The sequence below is a fragment of the Microtus ochrogaster genome, linkage group LG8 (assembly GCF_000317375.1).
Source record: "Microtus ochrogaster isolate Prairie Vole_2 linkage group LG8, MicOch1.0, whole genome shotgun sequence".
In the NCBI taxonomy this organism is placed as follows: Eukaryota; Metazoa; Chordata; class Mammalia; order Rodentia; family Cricetidae; genus Microtus; species Microtus ochrogaster.
This window is the reverse complement of record NC_022033.1, coordinates 9891568-9917650: the sequence shown is the minus strand read 5'-3', so window position 1 is coordinate 9917650 and position 26083 is coordinate 9891568. Positions and strand designations below refer to the sequence as shown.

Here is a 26083-nt window from a genome sequence, read left to right as displayed (position 1 = left end):
ATCCCAGTGGGTGCTTTTGACAGGATGGGGACGGGAACCTGTGAGACCACAGTCGGCTGCCGAGCTCAGTGGCAAAGCCAGTGTCCTCGCCACAGTGGGCCTGAGTATCCTCCCATCTTTGTTCTCAGGGAAAAGCAACTGAGCTCTTTAAGGATCTTTAACCTGGGGTAGCTGGTCTAGGAGGAACTGTCAATGAAACCCCCTGCCATGTGACCCAAGCCTTGGGTAAGATTTTCACACTCCGACATGAACAATTTCAGTAGGGGGCAAAGAGCTGTAGGTGAGGAGCATCCCCCACCAGCTTCTCCAGGGGCCTTTGCGGCCTCCTCCTCCTTAGTTCCAAGTGGAAGGTCCTGTCTGTCTTCGTTTCTCTGATGCAAGTTTCTGCCGTATGCAGCCAGAGCTATGGCAGGTTCAGACACGACATGCATGACCTGAGCCAGGCATATGGTGACCATGACGGGACCCTGTTCACTAGATCCCTCCCTTGGCTTGCTTAACTACGTGTCTTACACAGCTCAGGCCCAGCTGCCTAGGGATGACACCGCTCACAGTGGGCTGACCTCTCTTACATTGATTAACAATCAAGAAAATGCCTCCCAACTTGATGAGTTGCAGTTCCCTCTTCCCAGGTAGGTCAAGTTGACAACTAGACCAGTCACATTCTAGGGGACAATGACATCCCAGCACACGTCAGCACCAATCCCACGGTGCCCTTCTCTGTTCCTGAGAGCTCCAAGCTTTCCCCTTTACCTGGACACTTCCCTCGCCTTCATGAATGTTAGCCCCTTTGATCTCTTGGCTTTCAACTAAACACACCTCCTCTGTGTTTTCCTCCATGACCACAAAGTCTTAAATAATCTCCCTCATCCCCAACCCCAGGCCCAACTCGGGTCAGTCTCCCAGGTGATACCCTGATTTAATCTTTCTGTACAATTGCTATTACCTAGTTTGTTTTTTTAAAATATTTATTTATTTATTATGTATACAATATTCTGTCAGTGTGTATGTCTGCAGATCAGAAGAGGGCACCAGACCTCATTACAGATGGTTGTGAGCCACCATGTGGTTGCCGGGAATTGAACTCAGGACCTTTGGAAGAGCAGGCAATGCTCTTAACCACTGAGCTATCTCTCCAGCCCCTAGTTTGTTTTTTTTTACTTCTAGGTGTCACCTCTACTCTGTACCCTCCCCTCCCCCAGGCACTCAGAATCACAAAGGTATCAAACCTCCATCTCCACATCTCAGTAAATGAGACTGAAGCCAGGTGCCCCCAGGAAAATCAAATGAGGAGGTCTGCGAGGAAGTCACAGACTACCCAGGGAGGTGGAGAGACAGAGAGGATGGCCACTCTGAGGTGAGGCATCTAGGCAGAGACCTGAGGCAGATGCTCTACCCTCTGAGGGTGGGGCTAGTACCCTCACATTCCAAGAGCCTGGAAGCCTCCCTGTATCCAGAAGCATCCTAACGTTCATACAGTTAAGTGCCAAGCATTGACTTCAGACAGCCCAGGGGCTGTCCTCCCCAAAGTGACGGCATCCCCGAGGTGACTCACAGTACGAGGCCTGCGCCCCATCCTGAGGTCGGCTCTGTTCATAATTAGGAGGAAACAGCCACAATGACAGCAGCTAGAGAGTGTGGCAGTCCCCCAGAACCACGTTGGGGATGGAGGCAAGGATGGTCCCCAGAGAATTCTGAGAGTCAGGGAAATGGAGTGCTCAACGTCACTCATGGCTTTTCTCAGCTTCCCGAGACATGCCATCAAGGAATGAAGCTGACTGGCAGAGGGTGACATAGCTGCTGTCACCAGCAGTCTTGAACCCATGCCAGGGGGTGGTGGACCACAGTCAGGTGCCCAGCCTGGCTCTCCTGACCACCTCTCTGCGTCTCAAGAGAACATGGGGTCTTCTTCAAATGACTCTTGCAGGCAGGGCCCATTCACGCAGCTACACTGGGTATTGTGACTGAACCAGGAATCCAGAAAAAAGAACGTTTGACACGCAGCAAAAACAAAACAGCCTGATTCTTGGGGCTTTGATTTGTTTTGGTTGTTTTTTGACAGGGAATTGTCTGGCTCAGAACTTGCCATCCCCCTGCCTCCGCCTCCAGAGTGCTGAGAGAACAGGCATGGGCTTGAGCTGAGCGTTAGCTGTTGCACGATCCTCCTCGAGGGACACACGCCTGTTGGGATAGGAGGAAACAATGCTCTGAAGGAGCCTTATTGAGCTATACATCCACAGACCGTCAGAGGCACACAGGTAAACTTTAGTGGGTAGTTTTCAGCGAGCTCCCAGACTGGTACAATCATTGTCAACTCAAAGGAAACTCAGTGCTCACAAGCAGGCCCTAAACAGCCAATTCCCTTGATCACTGCCAAGCAATGCCCCCTCCCCCCATAGATCTGCCTCTTCCGACACTTCATGTAGTTCAAGTGGGTTCTTCCACGGCCAGCTTTATTTACTCACTTTTCTTTCAAGGTTCCTGCCTCCTGTAGCGTGCACCATGTCTTGTCACTTTTATTGCTGAGTGGTGTTCCATTGTATGGACATACCACACATTGTATTTACCCTCTGGTTAGTTATGGAGACCAGCAGCATCGTACCCACTCTGGGGCTCTGATGGATATCGCTACTGTAGACATCTGCATAAATACTTCTTGCATGGATGTGATTCAGCTTCTCAGTGAGGGCAGTGGATAGGACAGCCCTGCATTTAACCATCTGAGCGATTTCATATGTCATGGTCTAGAACTTCGATCTCAATGAAGCTGCTGTCTTGAAAGTCCACCAGACCCATTTCCTCAGTGACCAGGCCATCTGCCCTTCAGCCCAGCCTCAGGTAGCAAGTCAGTCACTCTAGTGTCGCTCTGAGGCTCTCGAGCTCTTTTGTAAAGTAACGGCTGCATCTCACACCTAGGCGTGGGCAGCCTCACTGCTCCACATCCGTGCCAACACTTGTCAAGTCCTTTTTACTTCAGCCATCTATGCATACAAGGGCAGGTTCCACGGAGGGTTGGCAAGCCATTTCCTCCAGTGCATATTCATGCGGTAACCTGCATGGAAACTCACTCAGGATACGAGTGACCTAGGTCCGTGATACGCACTTGGCTGTACTGTGCATAGTATTACAGGTTTCAAAAAGTTGAAAACTGAAAAAAAAATGTCAAAAGTTATAAAATTATGAATTCTAAAAGAACAAGAAAGTAACAAGATCTTTGGCCAGAGAGGGCCCATCTGGTTTCTCCAATATGTGGACACCTCTAGCGTACAGGCAGAGTCAGGTGTACGACACAGTTCCTCCTGCTCTGTTGCTGTGTGCCCAGCTTCCATCCCTGCCTACCTCAGAAACAGGGCTTCACTGAGCAAGATGCCACATTCCCAACCTTATTATAATCTAGGTTTAGCAATAATTTAGGTGTTGTTGGACCAAGATGTCAGCAAAAATGACGTATGGGGGAATCTGGAAAGTTCCCACTTCACGGAGAGTGCCCACACTCTTCCCCCATTTCCTGATGCTCCGACTTCCAGTGGTCATTTTAGATCATGAGGCTGAGAGCACAGCTTTGGTTTCTACAGTGGTTTGAAGGAGATTAGCCTCCATAGGCGCATAGATTTGAATGCTTAGTCACCAGTTAGTGAAACCGTTTGGGAAAGATTAGGAGGTGTGGCCTTGTTGGAGGAAGTGTCACTGGGAGTGGGCTTCGAGATTTCAAAAGCCCAAGACAGGTCTGGTCTCTCTCTGCTGCTCCTCTAGGGTCAGGATGTAGCTCTCAGCCTCTTCTCCAGCACCATGCCTGCCTGCAGGTGTCCTGCCATGATGATGATGGACTAGCCCTCTGAAGCTGTAAGCCAGCCCCCAGTTGGATGCTTTCTTCTATAAGCTGCCTTCATCATCGTGTCTCCAGCAGCAATGGAACAGTGACTAAGACACTTTCCGATGACAACCCCAGCCTGCACTGCTCCCTGGACCTAACCCAGCCGTCTCTTACATGAGAAAGGGGGTGTTCTAGGTCATTTCTGCCGCTGTGATAAAACACCTTGACAAAAGATACCACGGAGGAGAAGAGGGTTTGTTTGTCCGACAGTTCCAGGTTACGGTCCATCATTAATGGGAAGTCAAGACAGGAACTCAAGCAGCTAGTCACAGTCAAGAGCAGAAGAAAAGAGCTCACCCTTGCTTCCTGACTGCTGTTTTACTCTGCAGGCTCTCTCCATGCTTACATAGCTCAGGGCCTAGGGAATGTGCCACCCATAATGGGCTGGGTCTTCCCGTATTAACAATCTAAACAATCCCCCATAGACAATTCCACAGGCCAAGCTGACCTAAACAATCTCACCAAACCTCTCTTCTGGGAGGTTCTAGATTGGGGCAAACTGACAGTTAAAACTAACCAGCAGAGAGAGAGAGAGCAACCTCGTCTGATATAAGTCTGAATTAAGGAATTTTCTGGAATGTCACAGGAGGTAGCTTCCTCTTGGGTATGTCTTCTTAATACTATGTGAGCCTGTTTTATCCTGTGTTGTCTGCTCATCTGCACTGGGGCTTGGGACACCTGCCCTGTGAGATGCAGGTGGAACATGACGGAAAGGCAGAGCCCCCTTACCCACCCAGGCTCCAGAGTTCCCCAGATCCTGCCCTTAGCTCCATGATGTAATGCCCCTGAATTGCGCAATTTAAAGGAGTTGAATGGCTTCATGCTATGTATGTTTTACCAGACTTTATAAACATTGAACTAAACAAAAGAAGAGGCTTCAAATGTCAGGAAGGCTTACTGAGTCCCCGGCCTGGGCCAGGCACTAGAGCTAAGGATAATCCTGGGATCGACTTCCCCTGTCCCCCGGGGGTTCCAGGAGCAGACGTCAGGAACAAAGCTACCGTCCTCATGTGGGCACCAGCCAATTCCTCCCCATTTCGCCTCACAAGCTTTGGAATTTATTAAACTCAAGCAAATTCTGCCTTCTGTTTTATTAATGAATGTTTTAATGTAAAAAAAAAAGTTTGAAATCATTTTCCAGTTTGATTACTTCCATGTGGTCTCTCCCAAAACCCTGAGTACACAGATTCTTGGAGAGGCAGCTTCACTTTTTCTGCGGTCACACAGGCCTCAGCCCTGCAGGGGACTGTGCCCAACTGGGTGCCCAGCTAGTCCAGCCTATCAGAGGTGAGCAAAGACTAGACCACAGGCCCAATAACCTGCAAAGAGCGAGGCCAATGATGTTCCAGTGCCAGGCAAATCGGGCCAGTTTTGACAAGGGCCTGGGAGTTTGGGTGGGATGGTGTCTCTGTCCACTCCCTCAGGCTGCCCGTGAAAGGAACCTTGGCCACGTCTGCACCTCCAGCCTTGCCACCTCATTGCTGATTCTCCGAACAGGCAAGGAAAGGAAACTCAAAAGAGGTTAGCCAACTAGCCCCAGGGTCACTCAGACGGGAAGACAAGGGAGGCATTCCAGCTGGGGTTTCTCTCAAGCCCACCTACCTCTGACCCAGGTCCTCTGCTTCCTACCTTAATGCCAGTGTAGACACTGACTCCTTACATCTCTTCTCTACCTGGCTAAGCAAGACAGCACTGTGGAGTGTGTGTGAGAGACAGAGACAGAGTATGTACTGTGTGAGAGAGAGACAGCAACAGACTCTGTGTGTGCTTGTGTGTGTGCACACACACACACACACTCATAAGCACACACATTCGCATGCATCTGGGTGGCCACAGGTCAACATTGGTGTCTACCTCAATCGCTCTCCATCTTTCTTGAGACAGGGTCTCTCACTGAATCTAGAGATGGCTGATTCTCCTAGGCTGGCTGGCCAACCAGCCCTGGAGCTGCCGCTCTGGGCCCTCTGCCACCCACCATTGAGGTTACTTGATGTCTGGGCTGTCGTACATCGTTCTTATCAGGGTTCTGGGGAATCCAAACCCGTGTCCTCCTGCTTGCACGGAAAGCACTTTGCAGACTGAGCCAGCTCCCCAGCCCCAAGGCAGAGCTTTGGCTGGCTCTCCTTCCATCAGGGCTGCCCCAGCCGAGCAGGAGGCTCTAGGGCTGTGTGTGTGCTGGCCCAGCTCTTGGAGGCCCTGGGCCATTTTCTCTAATGTGCCTACTGATGAGCTGCCTGACAATATTATGCTAAGTTATGTGCATACAGAGTGGCATCCTAGATTCTAATTACCAGCCTCGTCTTTGAAGGATTCCTGCCTCATTTCCAGGATAATCACTCACCTCGGTCTCTGTGGCTGATGAGCTGTTTGGGGCCAACTGAAGGCCTGGCCCAGCCCCGCTGGAATCCACAGGGTTCTGGGTGTCATTAGCGGCTCCGATTTGCCTCTTCACAAATCTGTTTCATATATAAGGACAAACGAGGACACATTTTGGCCCGTCTTTAGGAGACTCGCTGCATTCTTCCTGCAGCCTGCTCTTCTTACTTTCTTTGGGGGAGGGAGGAAGCAGGGATCTGAACAAGGCCTGGGCACCGCAGTTCAGACTGCACAGGGTTTTGCCTTCGAAATGACACAAATGAGCATGGGGGACGGGGGTACACAGAGGGGTTTTCCTCTGTCTGTTCCTCCTACACACCATTCTTAATTCCAAGTGGCTGAGCTCTGCATTGGAACTTGAGAAAGATGGCACCTTGGTCCCCAGACACCCAGGCCACAGGCTGAGCAAGGCTCTTTTGTGCTGTTTACCTGGGAAGACATCTCAGCCCCTTGATCTCAGAGTCAGGCGGGCTGATGTGCAAACACCTGGCATGGGCATGAGAGGCTACAGGGTTGTCCCACCTGAGCACCCCTGGTTAGGAGCAGAAATGGGACAAGAGGTAAAGCAGGAAAGCAGAACACGGTTTAAGTGCACAAGGCTGTCTCCAACGCTAGAGGTCTCATTGGCCTGAGGGCCAAGGTCTGCAAGCCCCACCAACACCTGACCTCAGCTCTCCCACTGAGGACCTTCAACAAGCCTGGTGCTTTCTACCCCAGGACCTTGGCACATCACTGCCCGAATGCTCTTCTCTGTTGTAGAATATTATTTTCAGGTGTGTGACTTTTGTTTCTGCTGCATTTGTTTAACTCTGTGAAGCTGTGGTTCATTGTTTAAAAATACCCTTTAGAGGGCCCTACTAAAGAGATGAATGGCCAATAGCAAGGCAGGAGCAAGGAGTAGGCGGGGCTGGTAAAGAGGAGAAATAGGAGAAAGAAGGCAAGGAGACCAACAGAGACCAGCCACCCAGTCACCCAGCCAGTTATGGAGTAAGAGAGTAAGATACACAGAAGTAAGAAAAGGAAAAAGCCCAGAGGCAATAGATAGTCGGGATAATGGGCAAGAAATAAGCCAAGCTAAGGTCGGGCACTCTTAACAAAGAATAAGCCTCTGTGAGATTTATTTGGGAGCTGGGTGGTGCCCCCCCAAAAAAGCTAAAAGAGTAAAACATCACACTACACTTCTCTGTCGGGCTTTCCATGGCTCCCTTTTCCGCCTCCCATCACCGTCCCTCCTTCTTACCCTGTGCCTGGACCTGTCTTCTTTATCAAGCCTCCTCTCCACCAGGTATTAGACTCGAGTGTTAGTGTACCACGTGCCTGTCACGTGCACAGAGAAATGGTGCCATCCCTCCAAGAGCAGGATCAGTGTCTCCTAACTCACAGTAGGTGCTCTATCCACAACGGGTAGAAAACTTCAGCATAAACCATCCCCCTGCCCCCTCCTCCACTGTCTTCATGCCAGGCTTCCCAGTCTTCCCCCAAGGAAAGATGCCCAGGTGGATGGCCCAAGAGGCTGTCTCTTTCCTCACTCTCCTAACTCAGAACACCAAGTTCTCCATACGGACAGACAGAGCCCACAGCCAAACACTAAGAAAGGGCCCTGGCTTGTGCCCAGGTCGTGGGTGACTTCATGGTGACTCAGTTACCCCGATTTCTAGGGGATTCTGTTTCAGAATTGAACCTCAACGTGGAGAAGAGGGCAGAGCTTGGCATCTCTACCAGCGGGCAGCAGTCTGCAAAGATGCTAGGGAACAGGTCACTCATAAAAGAGGGGTGTGGGGAGGAGGAAAACCCCAGCACTGGGCTTCGGAGGAAACCCGATCTGTGACTTCGTGATCCTCCAAAAATTCACCAGCCCCATGAAGCGCTGAAGTTGCCCCTCCAACCACAGCCACATGGGGTGAAACGGAATCCCATGGAAAGATTTGACTTAAAAAAAAATTATGCAATGTTTGGGTGAAAAAAAAAGTGGGGAAGTAAAGGGAGGTATCAGAGAAGGGGTGAAACCCAACTCAACTTTTTCCCAGAGCCCAGCAGAGTTATTTCTGTCTTTTAATGATAGATTCCCCGTGGCTTCTAGGGTAGTTCTGAGAGGCGCGAAGGCGGGGCCCACTAGGTTATGTAACCCATTTAAAGTCGGAAATTAGCAAGGCCTGAATGAATCCTGTTACTGTATTCTGACTTCTGGAAAGCCTGGAGCCCGACAGTTCTATTTTGAGGTGAACCCATCCATCACTCCCAGGCCACCTCGAAAACACCACTGGGCCGCATGTCACCCTGCAAGGTTTCATAACAAAAACAGCTCAAGTACTCAGGGTATCGGAACATTGCGTCTCTAAACCAAATCGTTCCCAACAGGGAGTTGGCACGACCAGATGCCAGTTGCTCAAAAATGCAAATAGTTAATGCTAAATTAATATTCATCCCTTATACCCTCCCCTCCCCTTCCCAGCCATTTTGTTTAATGCTAAGCACAGCAAAATAGTCTACTCAACAACATGAAAAGAAATCTGTTTTTAACGCAGCCTTTGGCTACGAAATAAATTCTGGAAGCCTGAAGGAAGCGTCTGGAACTCAGGAAGCAGCACGCAGGGTGTCCGGTGACTTTCGGTCCTCACATGCCCCCTGGTGGCTGAGATGTGCAGGGGCAGCCTGGGCAATAGCATCTCCCTCAAGGGAGTCCTGAGACCTAAGTGACAATTGCCACTCTGGTCTGAACATCTTAAGCGCCTGTGACCCCTTTGCCCAGGACATCACCGTTCATGCCAATAGCTGAGCCATCGTTTTCTATGTGATCCATAGTGAAGGATGTCCTTCTCAAGGCCATGCCGCTGATTAAACTGTCTGCCCAGATGGGTGTTAGAACTGGTTTCCGCAGGTGGCATTTCTTACTGAAATACTGGTGGCCAAACAGCATGAGCCCATTAAATGAGACTAAGTTCAGCAGCTTTATCATGGGAGCTTAGGTAACCTTAGTGTGGGGTGCCCTGTGTACCCTGACCTCCACGCACAGGGAGTCAGAAACCCTGCTCACCAGCTGAGACAGATAATGGAGGATGTCTTCTGCTAATGTCACACACCTCCCAGGGACAGTCTCCTTTGACAGAGGAGACTAGATTAAGCTTATGATATACCATATTGTCTATAAACCTCCTCTGTCTGACAATGGAGGCATGTTCCCAAAGTTTCCATTCTTTGAAAAAAAAAAAAAGCAAAAACCCTTCACGTCACCCATTAGAACTTTGACCTTTTCTCCATTTTTACCAATCAGGCTTAGGATTTTTGACAAGTCATACAGTGACTAACAGCGTAGGGTAAGAGCTGATAGGCACAGGACATGATGGTGCACGCTTTTGATTCCAGCACTAGAAAAGCAGCAGGTGGATCTCTGAGTTCAAGGCTAGCCTGGTCTACAGAGCAAGTTCCAGGCCAGCCAGGACTATATAGCGAGACCCTGCCCAAGAAAAGGAACTGACATGTGTTACCTGGTTGTTTCGTTTTTCTGAAATCAAAATAACCTATGTGTAGCTTTATGTACACACTAGTATTTGAGTACAGGGGCATGTATATACAAGTGAATGTGTGTACGTGTGTGTGGAAGCCAGGAGTTGGTGTTGAGTGCCTTCCTCCCTGCTCTTCACTTCAGTTTTTAAGGCAGGGTCTCTAGCTGACTGCAATAGACTGGCTGGCCAGTGAGGCCCAGGAAACTCTGTTTCAGAATCCCCAGTTTGGAGGTTACAGATGGGCACAACTACAACTTTTATGTGGGCACTTGGGATCTAACTCAGGTCCTCAAACTGGTACAGCAGGTACTTTACTGACTGAGCTATGTCCCCAGACCCTCAAATAATTTGTAAGTGGGAAAAATTATGTGCCATGAAATAGGCAAACAAGAGTAGCATGATCAGACATGCCTGTGTTTCATCGCCCACATACAGTAAAATGACCCCCAAAGGCAGAGAGAACACAAACTTTATTGGACAGCAGTAACAGACCACGCTGGCAAACAAGGAGAGGGATTGCCCCAAAACCGAGCCAATCACGCATGTCATCACAGAACTGAGAATTTGAAGCATCTGGACATTCCTGCTAAGTAAATTAAAACATGCTGTGCTCAAGTGTCCCTACTCTGAAGACAGTGTACTGGAGAGCACTGAGAGAGCATCACGCATCTCTCTCCTCTCTCTCTCTCTCTCTCTCTCTCTCTCTCTCTCTCTCTCTCTCACACACACACACACACACACACACACACACACACACACACTCCACCAAGGAAGGTGTGAGACTCCTGGGTAAGTGGGCCTGTGGCCTGCACGCTCACTGCTGCTATTCTATGTACCATACACCCATCTCACCCACAAACACAGCCGTCACTGACCCAGCCCAGCCTGCACTCAGAAAACCGCTCTAAGCACACAGGAACAGCAGGAGTAGGTGTGGGTGTCACACAGGAAAGGTCCCATTATGTGACTGGAGCATGTTTCTGGGGTTCCAGGCTGGAATGGTTGTACCTCGTTCGTTTCCCTCCACAAACACTAAAAAAAGAAATGGATGCAATTGTCGAAAACCGTCCAAGAAGATAAACCAACAAAAAGCTTCACAATAAAAGGACAAGAAACAAAACACACTGACTTACAAAGGCTCCCTCCTTTATTTTTCCTGTGAGAAGAGGTCTGAGGGAGATGGAATCTGTGTATGCTCATGGGGCTGCCTGTGGGTACACCGATCTACACACATTTGCGTGTCTCTGTGATGGTCAGAGGTCAAACTCAGTGCTGCCCACCCAGCTTTTTGAGGAAGAATCTCTCACTGGACCCTGGAACATGACCATTAGGCTGGCTGGCTGGCCAGAGAGCACTGGGTCCCGCTGTCCCCAGTGCTGGGATCACAAGCTCACATTACCACGCCTGACTTTGTGTGCTGTGGCTCAAGCTCAGGTCGCAGGCTGACCCACCCATCTCCCCAGCCAGAGGGTGAAACTTCAAAGAAATGAAAACCGAGTCTTTTGGGGATAGCGTTTACTGCTTTTCCAGAGGAGTCATTTGGTTCCCACATCCCATCTCATGGCTCACAACCATCTTAGCTTCAAGGGATCCAATAACTTTGGCCTCTGACATGTACCTGTATGTACACGCATGCGCACACGCACACAGACACACACACACACTGTTGGCAATAATTTTGAAAAAGAAAACCAAATTTTTCTCTGAACACTGGAAATGGTATCCCTGACCCACTCAAATCAAATGGCAAGAATAGTTAAAAATGAAAATAGCTATGGTGTGTGCATGTGTGAATGTGTTTGTGCATGTATGCATGTGTGTGCCATGGTAGACATGTGCAGGTCAGGGAACAACTTTCGGAGTTGTCCCTTCTTCCACGATGTGGGTCCCAGAGACCAAGCTCAGGACATCATGATGGTTCAGCGCAGGCCCCTTTTGCTGAACCATCCCTCTGGCCCCAGCAGGTATCCTGGTTAAACTGGATGGTGCTGAAGAATGTGTGGGTCCCATCTGAAATTTCGGCAAAGGTTTAAGATGCTGTCCTTGAGGGGGGTCTCTCCCACCTCCCATCACCCAGGAGACAAAACAAAGCAGAAAAAGAAAAGTATGCAGAAAAAATAGGCATTAACTTTCCCATGGGCCCAAAATTCCAAACACAGTAAAAGCTGGGCGATGGTGGTGCACACCTTTAATCCCAGCACTCAGAAAGCAGAGGCAGGCAGATCTCTGTGAGTTCAAGGCCAACCTTGTCTATAGGGGGAGTTTCAGGACTGGCTCTATAGCTACTGAGAAACTGCCTCGAAAAACCAAAAGAGAAAAAAGAAAACTGCCTCTTAGACACCCCCCAGATTTGAGGACTAGGTAAATAAGAGTTGTTGGCAGGGAGGCGACGGTGTGGACAGATGGAGGACCAGCACAGACAGAGCTCTGCCTTGTGGGGAGCAAGGCTGGGACCTGGGGAGCTCTCAAAGGACGACCCATCATCCCACCTCCACCTCACTCCCACTCCAGTGGGCTGGAGTCAGTCGGCTCCAAGCTCATGGTGCCCCAGGCAGATAGCGCCCCTGCTTGCCTAGCACAACAGCGACTAACGTGTGCACAAGTGCTCAGACCACAGCTATGGGGCGGACAGAGAGGCTGTCTGCTCGTCACATCTTAAAGGAGAAAGGGGAAATAAGAGAAACTAAAGGCGAACCTGCTTGCCCCACCTGAGGCCATTATCAGAAGCCGGACGAATAACCCTTCCTCAGAGGAATAGCCTGGGCTGTCGGGGTGGAGCTATTGGTGTTCAAAGGGAGGTGACAAGGCCCTGAGATCTCCGGCTTCAAGTTAAATGCTCTGTTGGGTCCCTTGGAGCTCCCAGGTGAGGGCGTCAGTGGGCAGACCAAGGTTAAAGCCAAGAGTCCCGCTCTCCTGTGGTGCCCAAGTGCTTTGGATTCTTGGTGGAAGCAGCAGTTAGAGGCATGTAGCAAAGGCTCATGGTCTCTTGGCCACTGCCTTTTGTGTTCTGAGGAATGAACATGGCACCAAGTTTGCATGTGCCTGTCACTCAGGGACTCCCAGCGGGTGGTGTTGGCAAGTTGCTGGTTCACAGGGAAGACCCAGGATGGGTCGTCATGTTCTCGACTGCCTCCCCAAAGAACAAGAAGCTCATGGGGGAGTCTGTCCAGTACTTAAGGTTTCAGGCACGCCAAGGCATCATGAAGTGAGACCCGAAGTGCCAACTCCACCCAAACGAGCAAGAGACCGGTCACCAACTTTCTCCAACTCTCGGAGATCTGTCATTCTCCACATGTGGGGCTGGGCTCAGGTTTGCAAACACAGCACAGATTTATCTTAAGGCTTCCAGTTTCTCAGGGTGACTTCTGGATGGAAAGGCCCAAGACAACGGGCAAGACCTCCTCCACCCTGAGACCTGGGGTTGGTTCCATCTCTCTGAAACACTGGGGAGATGATCTTATTCCTAAACTGTCACTCGTGTGTCATGATCCAGCTTACCTGAACACCTCTGCGCTCAGAACAAAGGGCTGACACGGAGAGAGCAACATGGTCGAAGCACAAGATCTTAAAACACAAGGGGAGGAAGTCCAGAGACAACTGGAGGTTTTAAAAGACACAAGGCCACGTCTCCAAGGTGAAGCTGGCCACCCTGGCAGGAGCTGCTGGCCACCCTGGCAGGAGCTGCTGGCCACCCTGGCAGGAGCTGCTGAGCACCCTGGCAGGAGCTGCTGCCCACAAAGGAGAAGTCTGGGAGAGGTCTCTGCCTGCCAGCTCAATCCCTGGTAATCCCTCTTCTCAGGAAATGGGCTGTACCGGGGAAGAGAAGGTCCCAGGGCCCTGACCTCGCTGCCCTAGCTTCAGAATATCTGAGTCACAGCTGCCATCTTGTCTAAACAACGAGCAGAACTCTTATTGCACTGTCGACACGTTAAAGGGCTGCGGGGCCTCGTACTTCCAGCTAGAGCAGCTCTGCTTGAGGTGCCCAGGCCGGCCTTGACGGCACTGCCTGTCAGCAATGGGGCCACTCCTCTGGGGCTGCTTTATGATGTGGCAGGCACAGGGAACTTAAGAGTAGCTGCAGGCAGGTTGTCAAAACAGATCAAGCCTAACATGCAGCCTCCAGCACCCGCTCCACTCAGCCTTCCGCTAAAGCCTGAGGTCCCCGCAGCTCCACAGGTACAAAGGTACAAAGGGACTCAGCCTCTCCCATCGAGAGGACTTGGATTCTTCAAATCACACCCTCTTCCTTCCACAGGGACAGCTTTATATTTTTATTTTCCTTTCCTTTTCTCATGTGTGTATTGCAGCAGTCTTACTATGAACGGTGTGTGTGTGTGTGTGTGTGTGTGTGTGTGTGTGTGTGTGTGTGTCACAGTCTTACACTATAAACCCTGACTGACTTGATACTAAACAGTCAAGGATGGCCTCTGCCTCTGCCTCAGCCTCCTGAGTACTGGGATTCCAAGCACACACCATGCCCAACTTAAGAAATTTTTATTTTTCTGAAAACACTTTTTTGTTGGTTGGCTGGTTTTTGAGATAGGGTCTATGTGGCCCTGGACTGTAGTCTTGGACTCTCAATGTTTGAACTGGCCTTAAACTCAAGAGGTCTGTCTGCCTCTGCCTCCCAAGTGCTAGGATTAAAGGTGTGTGCCTTTTTAAGAACAAGAAAGATTTGAGGATGCATGTGTGATAAGACTATTTAAAAATAAAAAGCCTTCGGCAACCTTCAACTAGACAGAAACTTTATCACGTGACAACAGGTTCAAGCCGTAAGGAAGCTTACACAAACCCACACAAACCTCAGGTGAGCCACCTGGCCCCATCCCTTCACCCTTACTGCAGCACAGCACCCAAGGTTCCGACAGGTGCCCCTCTCAGGCCCCTCCCTCCCGTTCCGTCAGTGTCACACCCCTGTTAGGTGCCCAGTCTCGCCTCAGTGGAGCTGCATGTGCCAGCCATGACTGCAACTGTCCACCGGAGGCAGATCATGCACACAGGACTTGAATTCCTTCCCCTGGGCGAGCACAGACTGGAGTTTCCTGCTGCCTCCCTGCAGCTTACGACGTGAGCTTCGAGTAGCTGGGGGGAGAGAATCGTCTCCGCAGGTACTTGAGGACGTAGAGGGGGAGACAGCTGACCAGGGTGATGACAGACACCTTCCAGAGGAAGGACAGGGTGGCGATGAAGTAGACATCTGTAAGCAAGAAGATGGCCATGATGGCAGCATTTGCAGGACGGCCATGGGGCCACCAGAAGAAAGTGCTCTTTATTCCGTTCCCCTTTCTTTTCTCACAGAGGGCACACCAGCGGTGTTTGTGGCCCTCATTTCCTCCCCTCTCCTACTGCCCCCCACATTTGGTGAAATGTTACTTTCAACAACTAGGAAAAGAACCTTCCAGAAAACATTCCCACAGGTGTTTTTGAGTCTAAATGACAACTGGAGTTTCTTCTAGGCCACAGAGCACAGAAAATGACGTTCATTGCATGTCTCTGCTTCTCAGTGGCTGTTCAGATTCAATGAAACCCACAGAAAGTCAAGAGACGGACCCATGGCCACAGGGCAAAGTGAGCAGAGACCACCTGTCAAAATCAGGCTTGCACTTGGGGCAGGGTGCTCTGTCCTGGGCTGGGGTAGTGAAGCCAGGAACTTGGGGAAGCCTGGGAGGGGAGCAGCTGGGTAAGCCCTTGCCAGTCTTGAGCGAATGAATGAAGGAAGGAAGGAAGGAAGGAAGGAAGGAAGGAAGGAAGTCAGTCAGTCAGTCAGTCAGTCAGTCAGTCAGTCACCAATGAAGCACTTCCTGCAGCCTCCCCACTCTCCCTGTACCACCTGGAAGTCTCTGAAGGGGTGGACGGCCCTGCTGCCAGGATTGCAGGAATGAAGGGCAGGGAAGCAGCCTGGGAGACTCAAGCTTCCCACCCCCGGCCCCACCCTAGCAGACTAGCCAGAGGATATCTGAGCACATTCAAACACAGACACATCGCTGATCTGACTGCAGAGATCTAGAAAGCAGGCTCTCTCTGCTGGCCTCCTAGGATGGCACAGGCCCTGGGCTGAGGAGACCAGTGGTAGAGTGACAAGGGGACCCAGCAGAGAACTAGGTGGCTGTTACAACAGGCTCTATTGCACAAGTGGGTGGAGGGGAGCTAGAAACAGGTCTGGGCCAGAATGGAGTCAGCCTGGTGGCTAGCCACACAGGGAGAAGGACCGGCTGAGCTGATGTGACTTCTGGATGCCTTAAAGCAAGTGTGAGGGTCAGTATAGGAGCAAATACAGGCTGGCCCTGGAGACAGACACAGACACACTCAAACCCATGCCTATGGCTAAGCCAAGAAGTAATGTGGGATTCCCCTCTGTATGCAGTGAGTATGTTTTATTACCATTGGTTAATAATAAGAATAGAGCTTGGCAGGAAAACTAAACTGGATGCAGGGACAAAGAAGGCAGGGTCAGGAAGACGCCATGTAGTTGCTGAAGGAGACAAGACACCAGAACCTTACTGGTAGGCCAAAGCCTCGTAGTGATGCACAGATTAATAGAAATGGATTAACTTAAGATGTGAGGGCTAGCGAGGAATACACCTAAGCTATTGGCCAAACAGTGTTGTAATTAATATAGTTTCTGTGTGATTATTTGGGTCTGGGTGGCCGGGAAGTGAACGAGCAGTCTCCACTTACAGAGAAGTCACCCTGCCCCACATTTCCTGTCCCAGCTGTCCCCTCTCCCGTGCTGTCCCTGCTTCCCAACACTCTGGTCTGCAATCTCTTTCTGGTTCACTTCTCCCCACTGACTGCTTCACCCACTGTCTTCAGCCCCATTCTGTGCCCCTTCCTCCCCACTCCCCCCATACTATCTAATCTGTGAGTTCCTACAGTATGGTTTACCCGGGGTCTGCCTGGGTCCCTCTCACCTGACCTTGGTTCTCTCTCTGCAGTTTGGTCCCATCAGTCTTCTGTGGCCAAAGGATGCTTCTACATGTGTCCTGCACCCTCGAACCAGAAGGGTCAACTCCCTGCCATCCTGGCTCGGGACAGAGAATACTGGTCTACCAAATGAGCCAATGCTAGGAGCAACTGTCACCTCTCAGCCAGCTATGACAGCCAGTAGTTCTCATGGAGCTTATGGTGGTCCCTATGGACTAGGGCAGAGGAGAGTGGACTGTCAGCCCAGCTCCCTGGGTGCTGATGGGCCACAGTGCACTCACGCTCAGACTGAACTTCTGACTGAGATTTCATGGGAACCAAGAAAGAGGTTCTGTGATCCCCCCAAAAAAGCAGAAGAAAGGAATAAAACTTTGCAAAGTCTGGCTTGGTGACAAGGCTTGTCCCAGGAAACTGCTTTGTTATTTATCCCTGAAGATGCTCCGCATCCCTGGGAAGTCACTGGAAAAGCCCAGCAAACCATGCACCCCCTTCATGCCTGGGAAGGGGACAGTGCCCAGGCTCTCAGCAGACAGACACCCACAAAGGCTTGGGTCCTTTTGAGAAATCAGTTTCCTGTTCCTAAACCTGCGCATACGCTCTGTACCTGCTGAGCAGCTCCTGCGGCCCAAGAACCTGGGCAGTAAGCACTGTGCGCACAGTTGCTAGATCGGCTGCTGAGCAAACTGTGAGTCTGTGCGTGTCCAGCACAGACACCCTCTCGTTCAAATGCTCTGGATCAGCAGTTAGCCAGAACTGGGGTATGGAGTCCATAGAGAGAGCAGCTCATTGTGCCTGGTGAAATCATGCAGGATTCTCCCTTCCTAAGTCAGCCAGCACTGCAGAGTTTAAAACAGACAGCTGCCAGATGTGGTGGTGCATGCACGCCTTTAATCTCAGCACTTGGGAGACAGGGGCAAGTGGATCTCTATAGCTTGAGGCCAGCCTGGCCTAGGCGGTGAGACTCTGTCTCAAATCAAGTAAAACAAAGAGGACACTGTGTCCTGGGGCTGGGGCTCAGGGTCTTACCGATGAATTCGTGGAGGAACACCAGGGAGGCGATGTAGCAGGCCAGGCTGAGCAGCTCAGCCACGGTCATGAGCCAGTGCCATGTCTGGATGGTTAGCGCCACCATCAGCAGCTCGGTGAGGATGAGTGACGTGAAGGAGATGGCCACGATGTGCACGAACTCTGACTCGAACAGCAGCAATGCCCCGTACATGATGGTGCTCCCTGCAAACAGCAGAAACACCTGAGACAACGCATCATACATACACAACGGTGCTCCCTGCAAACACCAGAAACACCTGAGATAACACATCATACATACATGATGATGCTCCCTGCAAACTCCAGAAACACCCGAGACACACCTGCTGCCCATTCATCACCTGGGCAATCCCTGGGGTGTATGTAGTCTCTGCATACGTATACGAGGTGCCTTAGGCCAAGTCTACACAGGATGTCCATTTATCATACACAACACTCAGCCAAAGGCCATTTACACCATGTGATAGTGTTTCTGTGCCCTGTGTCCCACCAGGTCAGGACTAGAAACCTTTTGCATTTTTGAACATTTTGGACTAGGAAAAATGGACCTGAACTCCTAGAATTCCCTCTGGCTTTGCCAGCGGGGGGGGGGGGGCGAGCAACCAAACTGCACTGTGGAACCCCGCTGTGCACACTGTGGAACCCCGCTGTGCACACTGTGGAACCCCGCTGTGCACACTGTGGAACCCTGCTGTGCACACTGTGGAACCCCACTGTGCGCACTGTGGAACCCGCTGTACGTGCTGTGGAACCCCGCTGTGCGCACTGTGGAACCCTGCTGTGCACCCACACTGTGCATGCTGTGGAACCCTGATGTGTACCCCCGCTGTGCGCGCTATGGAACCCCACTGTGCATGCTGTGGAACCCTGTTGTGTGCACTGTGGAACCCTGCTGTGCCTCAGGCACCCATTACATTCCCTGTACAAGCTTAGGTCCTATTTTCTCTAGGTAACCCTTTCCCTACCCCCTCCCACAAAGGTCAATGTTAAAGCATAGGAAGAACAGGCATTTCCCTCACCCCAACCTCACCTTGATAGATACTGATTAACACCCAAATTAAGAACGTCTTGTAGGACAGCGGCCGCCCCTAGATAAGAAACAGAAAGACCAGGTCATTGCCGAGGCTGGAGGCTCACTGCTATCAGCTTTGTTGGGACTCTTTCCACTGACTACTGCAAGTTTTTATCACAAACATCCACAAAGGGCCCCCCACATCTGACTGTGGACAGCCCAGAGTGGATATATGCCTGTCTTCTAAGCTACTCTGAGGACACTAAAACAGGAGGAAGATGGGTTCAAGGCTACCCTTGGCAACTTAGTGAGACCACTGGGAAATGAAAGGACAAAGAAAGTCAGGGTAGTACACGCCTTTAACCTCAGGGTTCAGGAGGCAGAGGCAGGTGGGTATCTGTGAGTTCCAGGCTAGCAGGGAATGTAGTTCAGTGGTAGAATGCTTTCCTAACAAGCACACGACCCCGGGCTTACACAAAACAAAACAAAAACAGCAAAAGGGAAATCCCACACATGCAGAGGAAAACCCCTGCCTCTGGCAGCGTGGTGTCAGGGCTCCTGCAGCACAGCCCGCGGGTGCAGAGCAGACCAGTGACTTCTCAGAAACCGCTTGTTTGCAGTCTGCACCGGCCCTCCCACCCTCCGCCCCCAAAGGCAGGCAGAACTCCTCCTCCTCCCCCCCAAAGAAAGAAGCCTCCATTCCTTGTGCCCCATCAGACAGCAGGAGCAAGTGAGAAATGAACGGAGAAAAGAAGGGAGAGGTGGGGGGTGACGGAGTGGAAGTCGGGGAGGGTTAGAGAACCTTGAGGAGGTCCTTGTAGAGCTCAGGATACAACATGGCGACTTCTGACTTCACGTCTTTGTCCAAAACCAGGGAGAACACGGGAAACATGGTGTAGATGGTAGAATACCTGAGGGGGATGGCCACCGTCAGGGACTGCTTGTCATCCCGGCCTCTGCAGTCCAACCTCCCTCCTGCTCACCTGCTCACTGCACCCATCATGCACCAGGCCCAGCGCTTAGCACTAAGACTCCAGATATAAAACAGAGGTGAGCATCTGCCCTCGAGGGCTCTTGTGTTAGTCTCAAGGAATGCTAAAAACCAGTGCCAAAGAGAAGGGCAGAATGGGGAAGAGGGAAAAAAACGTGTGTGTGTGTGTGTGTGTACATGTGTGTATGGCGTGGAGCACAGACTCAGGAAGTCAGCAGGAATGGGGCATTTCTGTGGACACCCAAAGAGGAATCGCTGGGCCAATCTGGAAGCTCACACCAGGTACAAGCAACACCTGGTGCAAAGGCCCTGAAGCGAAGATGCAGCTGTCATAAAGACAGAGAGTAGCCAGGACGGCCAGGGCTGCAGGTAACAAGGGCAGATTGTAGGCCCATACTATGTTGTGACATGTCCTATCACATGTCTGGATGAGGGGACACTGTTTTCCAACTGGAAACAGGTAGCAACCAGTGTTTACTTTCAGGCTGACCCAACCAGCAGACACAGCAAGGAAGAGGGCTCTGCTGCTGTCCCTGGTCTGGCCCATCTGCCTCCCTGTTCTTTTTAAGTGGAATTGGGCTCTCGTACCTGGGATTGTGGAGCCACCTGCCATGTGCCTGAGTAAGAAGAAGCTTGGGGACTCTCTCACAGGCCAGGAACAAAGGTGGTGCCAATGGGAGCCAATGTACCATCAACACTTTGTACGCTGTGCAAGGCCCTGAACCCCAGCATCCTCCTGGGCTCAGCTCCAACCAAAAGGACAGACTGCAAATGCTTCCCCTATCCCAACACCCCAGTAGGGTCACCTCAGACTCTCTGAGCCTGTTGAGTTTGTTCAGCTTCAGGTCCCAATGACCACAGGCTGGGGTATGGGGGTTGATTGCCTCCCCCATCTTGTGAGGGTGCTTCAAAGCCTTGCCAATTCAAGGAGGCTCAAAACATGCCTTACAGCCAGAAGCCAAGGTGCCACGGACACTTCTGATGTCTCTCCTCCCTGTGATGTTTCTCGGGATGCCATAAAAAGTGAGCAGCTTCTCCGCGGTGACTTACCCGATGATCAGGAACCCTTGGTAGAGAGGAACGGATGCGAAGTAGAACACAGAGGAGAAGACAGCCTGCATGAAGGAGGGAGGGGTGTCACCGAGAGTCACAGCACAGCCCCTACCCCGCAGATGCCATACGCCCTGTGCAGGGGTTCCTGCAGCCTTCACGACTGCCCTAGGAAACTAGGACCATTGAGATACAGGTAAGACCCAGAGAGGGTCAGGGGCTGGCCTGAGACCACACAGTTCATTCACAACAAGGCCAGTAGTGAGTGTCCACAGTCAAGTTCAGCCTCTTGTGTGAACAGCTCACCCTGTGTAGTGGGGTTGGGAAGGCTTCACACCCAGGTCCTGAAACCACTCATGTTTTACACAATGAGAAACTGTAGGGCCCTTTGGGATTCAAGTCCACCCCTACCTAAGGAGCCTACACTCCCAACAGCTCCGAATTCCACCTCGCCAGGTATACACCCTGACAGCACACTGTAGGTCCAGAAACCAAGCTGGGGACACAGCTACCAGTGTTTCCACACTGGCCACCTTAAAGACCAGGATAGAAAACAGTACAGTTTGGAATTCGGGTGGGAAGATCTATTTTTGCAATGTTCATGATCAAACTGAGGACCCTGCACCTACTGGGTGAGCAAGCTGCCACTGAGCTGTGCCCTGGGGGCATACATTGGAGGGGGGGGTTCTTTGTTTTGAGACAGGGTTTCTCTAGTAGCTCTGGCTGTCCTGAAACTAACTTTGTCGACCAGGTTGTCCTTGAACTCAGAGATCTGCCTGCTTATAACTCCCAAATGTTGGAATTAAGGACGTGTGCCACCAGTGCCCAGTGAGAATTTTTCCCAAAGCATGTGACAAGTTAGTGTTTCAATGAGAAAAGGCAGTAAGGGTTCTGACAGCTCTCACTTAAATCTCTGCTTCTACTGCTGGAAAGCAGAGCATACTGGGAAGGCCTGGGAAGGAAGACAAGTACTGATGCTTCCCAAATCCTAACACCTACAGATTTGTGGAGGGACTGTGGCTCCCAAGCTCTTTCCCGTAATGTAAACCCAGGGAATGCTGGGAGAGCCAAGTGAAGGCTTTCTGTAAAAACGTAGCTGAGCCAGGTGTAATGGCACACACCTGCTGTCCCAGTAGTTCTGAAGTGGAGGTGGGTAGACCAAGGGTTCAAGGTCAATCTTAGCTACACAGGGAGTTTGAGGCCAGCCTGAGATACATTAGACCAAGGATCAAAAATGAAACAGATCAAAAACACTAAACCAAAATTAAAAAAAAAAAAATCCTAAACATCAAGAGAAGTTGGATCTCGCAGCAACTGGGAAGGCAGAGCGCCCCTCCCCACACCTGCACTCCTCCCCACACCTGCACTCCTCCCCACACCTGGGCTCCTCCCCACACCTGGGCCCCTCCCCACACCTACACTCCTCCCCACACCTGTGCTCCTCCCCACACTTGTGCTCCTTCCTACACCTGCGCTCCTCCTTACACCTGTGGCATGCACAGTGACAGCATGCCATGAGCCTGCTTGCTAAAGGCTTCTCGTCCAGCTGCACCAATGTGCAGACTCGGGCTTATTTTTCAAATCACCATCAGAACCCCTTCCCATAGAGGGGCCCCTTTACACTGACCATACAGCCTGCATCTACAGATGCATCACGGGCGCATCACAGAAAGTGAACACACCTGTCTGGTTCATCAGAGATCATCATGTCAAGGTGCAATCTTAGAGACCAGGGTTAAAGATCCTCAGAGGCACAAGGAACAAGGCCAACCTCACTCCAGAACCTTCTGGAACCTTTGAGTAGATATCAATGGGAATGGCAGCTCATCTGCCTGCTTTTGTGCGTGTGCCCAGGGACAAGATCATTAATCTCCCTCCCAGTGATTAAAACCACAGCATGGCCTGGTCCCATCGGTGAATTAGCATAACGGTCTGATGATAGATTAACATAAATTAAAAGTGCAGATGCAGTCTGATGATCGGCAGCAGCTGTGCAGCTTGTCTCCCTCAACAGGCCCGAGAAGCCGGCAGGGAACGCTCCCATGTGAGGCAGGACGAGCACCCTCCCTCCGCGCACCCTCCACGCGGTGAGCGGCCGTGTACATCTGGCTAGAGCTTTCCTAAGAATGTTTACACTGGTGCACGTGTGCACATGTGCACGTGCTGTGTGCTTTCCACAGCGCTGGAATGGAGGTCAGAGAGCAGCTGGTGGGAGCCGATTCTTCCGGCCTACCATATGGGATCCGGAACTGAACTCAGGGTATCAGGCCTGGCAGCAAGCGCCTTCACCCACTCAGCCATCTCAGCGGCCTGCCTCTGTTCATGAGACGATGGTGAAGATGCCTTCAACTTGAATCCTCGGTTTCCAAGTGCCAAGTTCAAGGTCAAGGCAGATCCCACCAGGTCATTTCACAGGTGGAAAGGTCAGCCTGGAGTCAGGGAACAGTGTGTGCACGGGCTTCACAGGCCCTCAGTGATACAGGCGAAAAGTGATAAGAATCAAGTGTTCTCATCACCAAACTCAAGTACTTCACCCTGAGGCCTGTGGAGGGGCTGTGGTGGGAAACAAAAGCCTGGGCCAGGAGTGCACTGCCTTCTGCAAACTGAAACTGCATCAGTCCCTTTCCAGCGAGGTTTGACTCTGATGGGCAGGTCATGCTGCAGTTCCCTGCGATGATCGCACTCTGATTCAACCTCAACCTTTCCACCTGTAAAATGGGCTCAGGCTATAGTGTGAGGCAGACAGGAGATGCTGACTACATTACAAGCACTGAGCCAAGGTCTAGGATACACTCAAGACACGTGAGTTAACACCAGGTGTGTGGCGCATGACTACTCCCAACACTTGACGATCACACGCTTGCACACATACCAGCCTGGATCACTTAACAAGTGCCTGTCTCACACACATATTTATTCCCCTGCTGTGGCTGCCACCTCTTGGCCCTTGTCTGCACAAAAAAAAAAAAAACAGGAGCTGGAATGTTTGGCCCTAACCTTGCCTCTTCCGGGGAACCCATGATGAGACGGAAGAACTTAGCTAGGAGCTGTCAGCTGGGATTTGGTCAGACAGAGACTTAAACTGGCCAGGTGGGGTCCAACTGCTGGGATTTTCCATGACAACGACTGTCCTAAGCACCTGGGCACAGGGCTAACTGCCACTCACCTAGAAAGTATGCCCACTTATACCGAGGCAGTGCTCCATATGCCCAGGTGCACACATAAATGCCCACCTGGAAAGCATACCTGTAAGAGGTGCCAGCTGCCTGCCACGCCCAAACGGCCCTGTGAGAGGCACTAGCTGCCACCCACCTGCACGGTGTACCTGCCTTGCCCACAGACGCCTGTGAGAAGGTCAGTTGCCGCCCTCCTGCACAGTGTTTGCACCTGGGAAAGGCGCCTGTTGCTTGCCTGCCTGGGCGGTGCACTCATGTGTACCGGTACCTGCGTGGTGTGTCTGTGCCTACTCTCTGCTATGAAGAGGTGACTGTCTGAGAGGTCCCCGCGGCTGCACACCTGCATGGTGCTGATGCAGAGGCTCCTGTGGATCACAAACTGGCTGAGGGCTGCCGAGCGCTTGTAGCTGTTCCGACCGTGCACCATGAGTAACCGGCCAAGATGCTTGAACTGGGTGATAGAGAAGTCCGCAGCCAGAGACGCCTGCTTTCCTTCCTGCAATGCGCACACAGAGGTCAGGGAGCAAGTCTCTTGTTAATTGAAACAACAAGACATGACAAGGAGACCTTTGAAGACATTCAATAAATGAGACTTTGGTTTCAGGCTACACGCAGTTGGTGGTCCAAGTCAAATTGGATTTAAGAAGAGGAATTTACTTAAATAAAAACCACACTAAATCAGAGATAGTTGTAACGTGGAGATCAGAGGAGGCTGGTATTAAGTTCTCTCCCACTCCCAGTGTTTATGAGAAGCAAAAAAATCATCCATAGGCACTTTATAACACTGAAGGCCCTGAAGGGTTAAACACGGGCGAAGTCTGATGCAGTCAGTGTAGAACATTCCTGAACGTTCTGCATGCTCCTGGATGTGGAGCTCACGCTGCACCCACACAGTGGCATGCATGTTTTCAAAGGCATTTGACTGGCACTACTGAGAGATGGACATCAGCATCTACTGGTGTGACCCTGAGGATACAAATCCCCCTGGAACACTCTTGCCACGCAGGCTGCTCAGAGTGCACTGACCCAAGGACTCACTGACATTCCTAGTACTTCAAAAATATCAGTGGAGGGCCGGCAGGATGGTCCAGCAGGTAAAAGCTCTTGCTGCCAAGCCTGATGACCTGAGATCAATCCCCAGGACCCACATGAGTTTCACAAAGGGTCCTCTGACTTCCTCATGAGCACTGGGCCATGCACAGACAGCACTCACATTCAAATACATAAATGTAATATATATATCAATGGCACAAATACCAAACACGCCTTAAAAAAAAAAGATCAGAGAAGTGTTTTACATTATAGAAGATTAAAGAGACACAAACGCACGCTAATGAAGGAAATTCGGGGTCCTTGATTATTTCCTGGGGCTTCTTTTGTTCTTAAGCTACAAAGACATTTTGGGGACAATTGGGCAAAATGCCCATGAATCATTAGGTCAGCATTACATCTGGGACAGGAGTGGGAGGGGTCCAGCCGCTGTGCTGATGCAGGGAGATGCTGCTTCTTAAGGACCCTGGGGAGTATTTACCATGAACTGTGTGCCCAGAGGGAGAGAAAGAGGAAGTCAGCAGGTGAGAGGAAGGGAAGGCTGATGGAGCTCACTGCCAGAAAAACATTATATATATAATATATAGTGTGTGTGTGTGTATTGCATTGACACAGGGCCTCACTGACCCAGAAGCTTGCAGGCTCAGCTGGTGGTCCAGTGAGCTCTCAGGATCCACCTGTCTCCATCCCCCGATGTTAGATTATGCCCAGCGTTTTAGGTAGGTGCAGGGGAATTGAACTCAGGTCCTCATGTTTGTACCACAAGTGCTTATTATACTCACTGAGCCACATCCCCAGTTCAAGATGACATTTTTTTTTTCAAAATAGAAAGTTACAGGCGGCCGGAAGACCGGGCGGCGGGACGCGGCCGGAGGACGCCTATCACGGCCAGCGGGGACCGGCTGGGACCGGCTGGGACCGGAGCGGCTACAGAGGACACAGGCTGCTGGCGGTGGGAACCATCCCAGCAGCAGAGGCAGGCTGCAGGGACCGCGTGCAACACCGAGAGCAGATCGCCCCACTACAATTAAATCAAAGAGGTAGGCCTTTTGTTGGCAAGGTCACTGGCAACCGGGGAGC

At 51.2% G+C, this 26083-nt stretch overlaps 1 protein-coding gene across 3 annotated transcripts in view; it reads right to left on the bottom strand.

The window, feature by feature from the left end:
• Nucleotides 1–14477: 14477 nt before the first annotated feature.
• The window catches only part of Atp9a (ATPase phospholipid transporting 9A (putative)), a 97136-nt gene continuing 85530 nt past the window's right edge, over nt 14478–26083 (bottom strand). For 2 of the 3 annotated variants that reach the window (XM_005362836.3, XM_013352176.2), the window contains exons 23-28: nt 24294–24449; nt 20778–20842; nt 19539–19647; nt 18755–18812; nt 17704–17907; nt 14814–14950 (exon numbers count right to left, since the gene is read on the bottom strand). In XM_005362836.3, the coding sequence (XP_005362893.1) occupies nt 14814–14950; nt 17704–17907; nt 18755–18812; nt 19539–19647; nt 20778–20842; nt 24294–24449 (729 nt within the window). Of the gene's footprint in view, nt 14951–17703; nt 17908–18754; nt 18813–19538; nt 19648–20777; nt 20843–24293; nt 24450–26083 lie in introns of all 3 variants that reach the window. The other variant, XM_005362835.2, reaches the window with a different exon arrangement.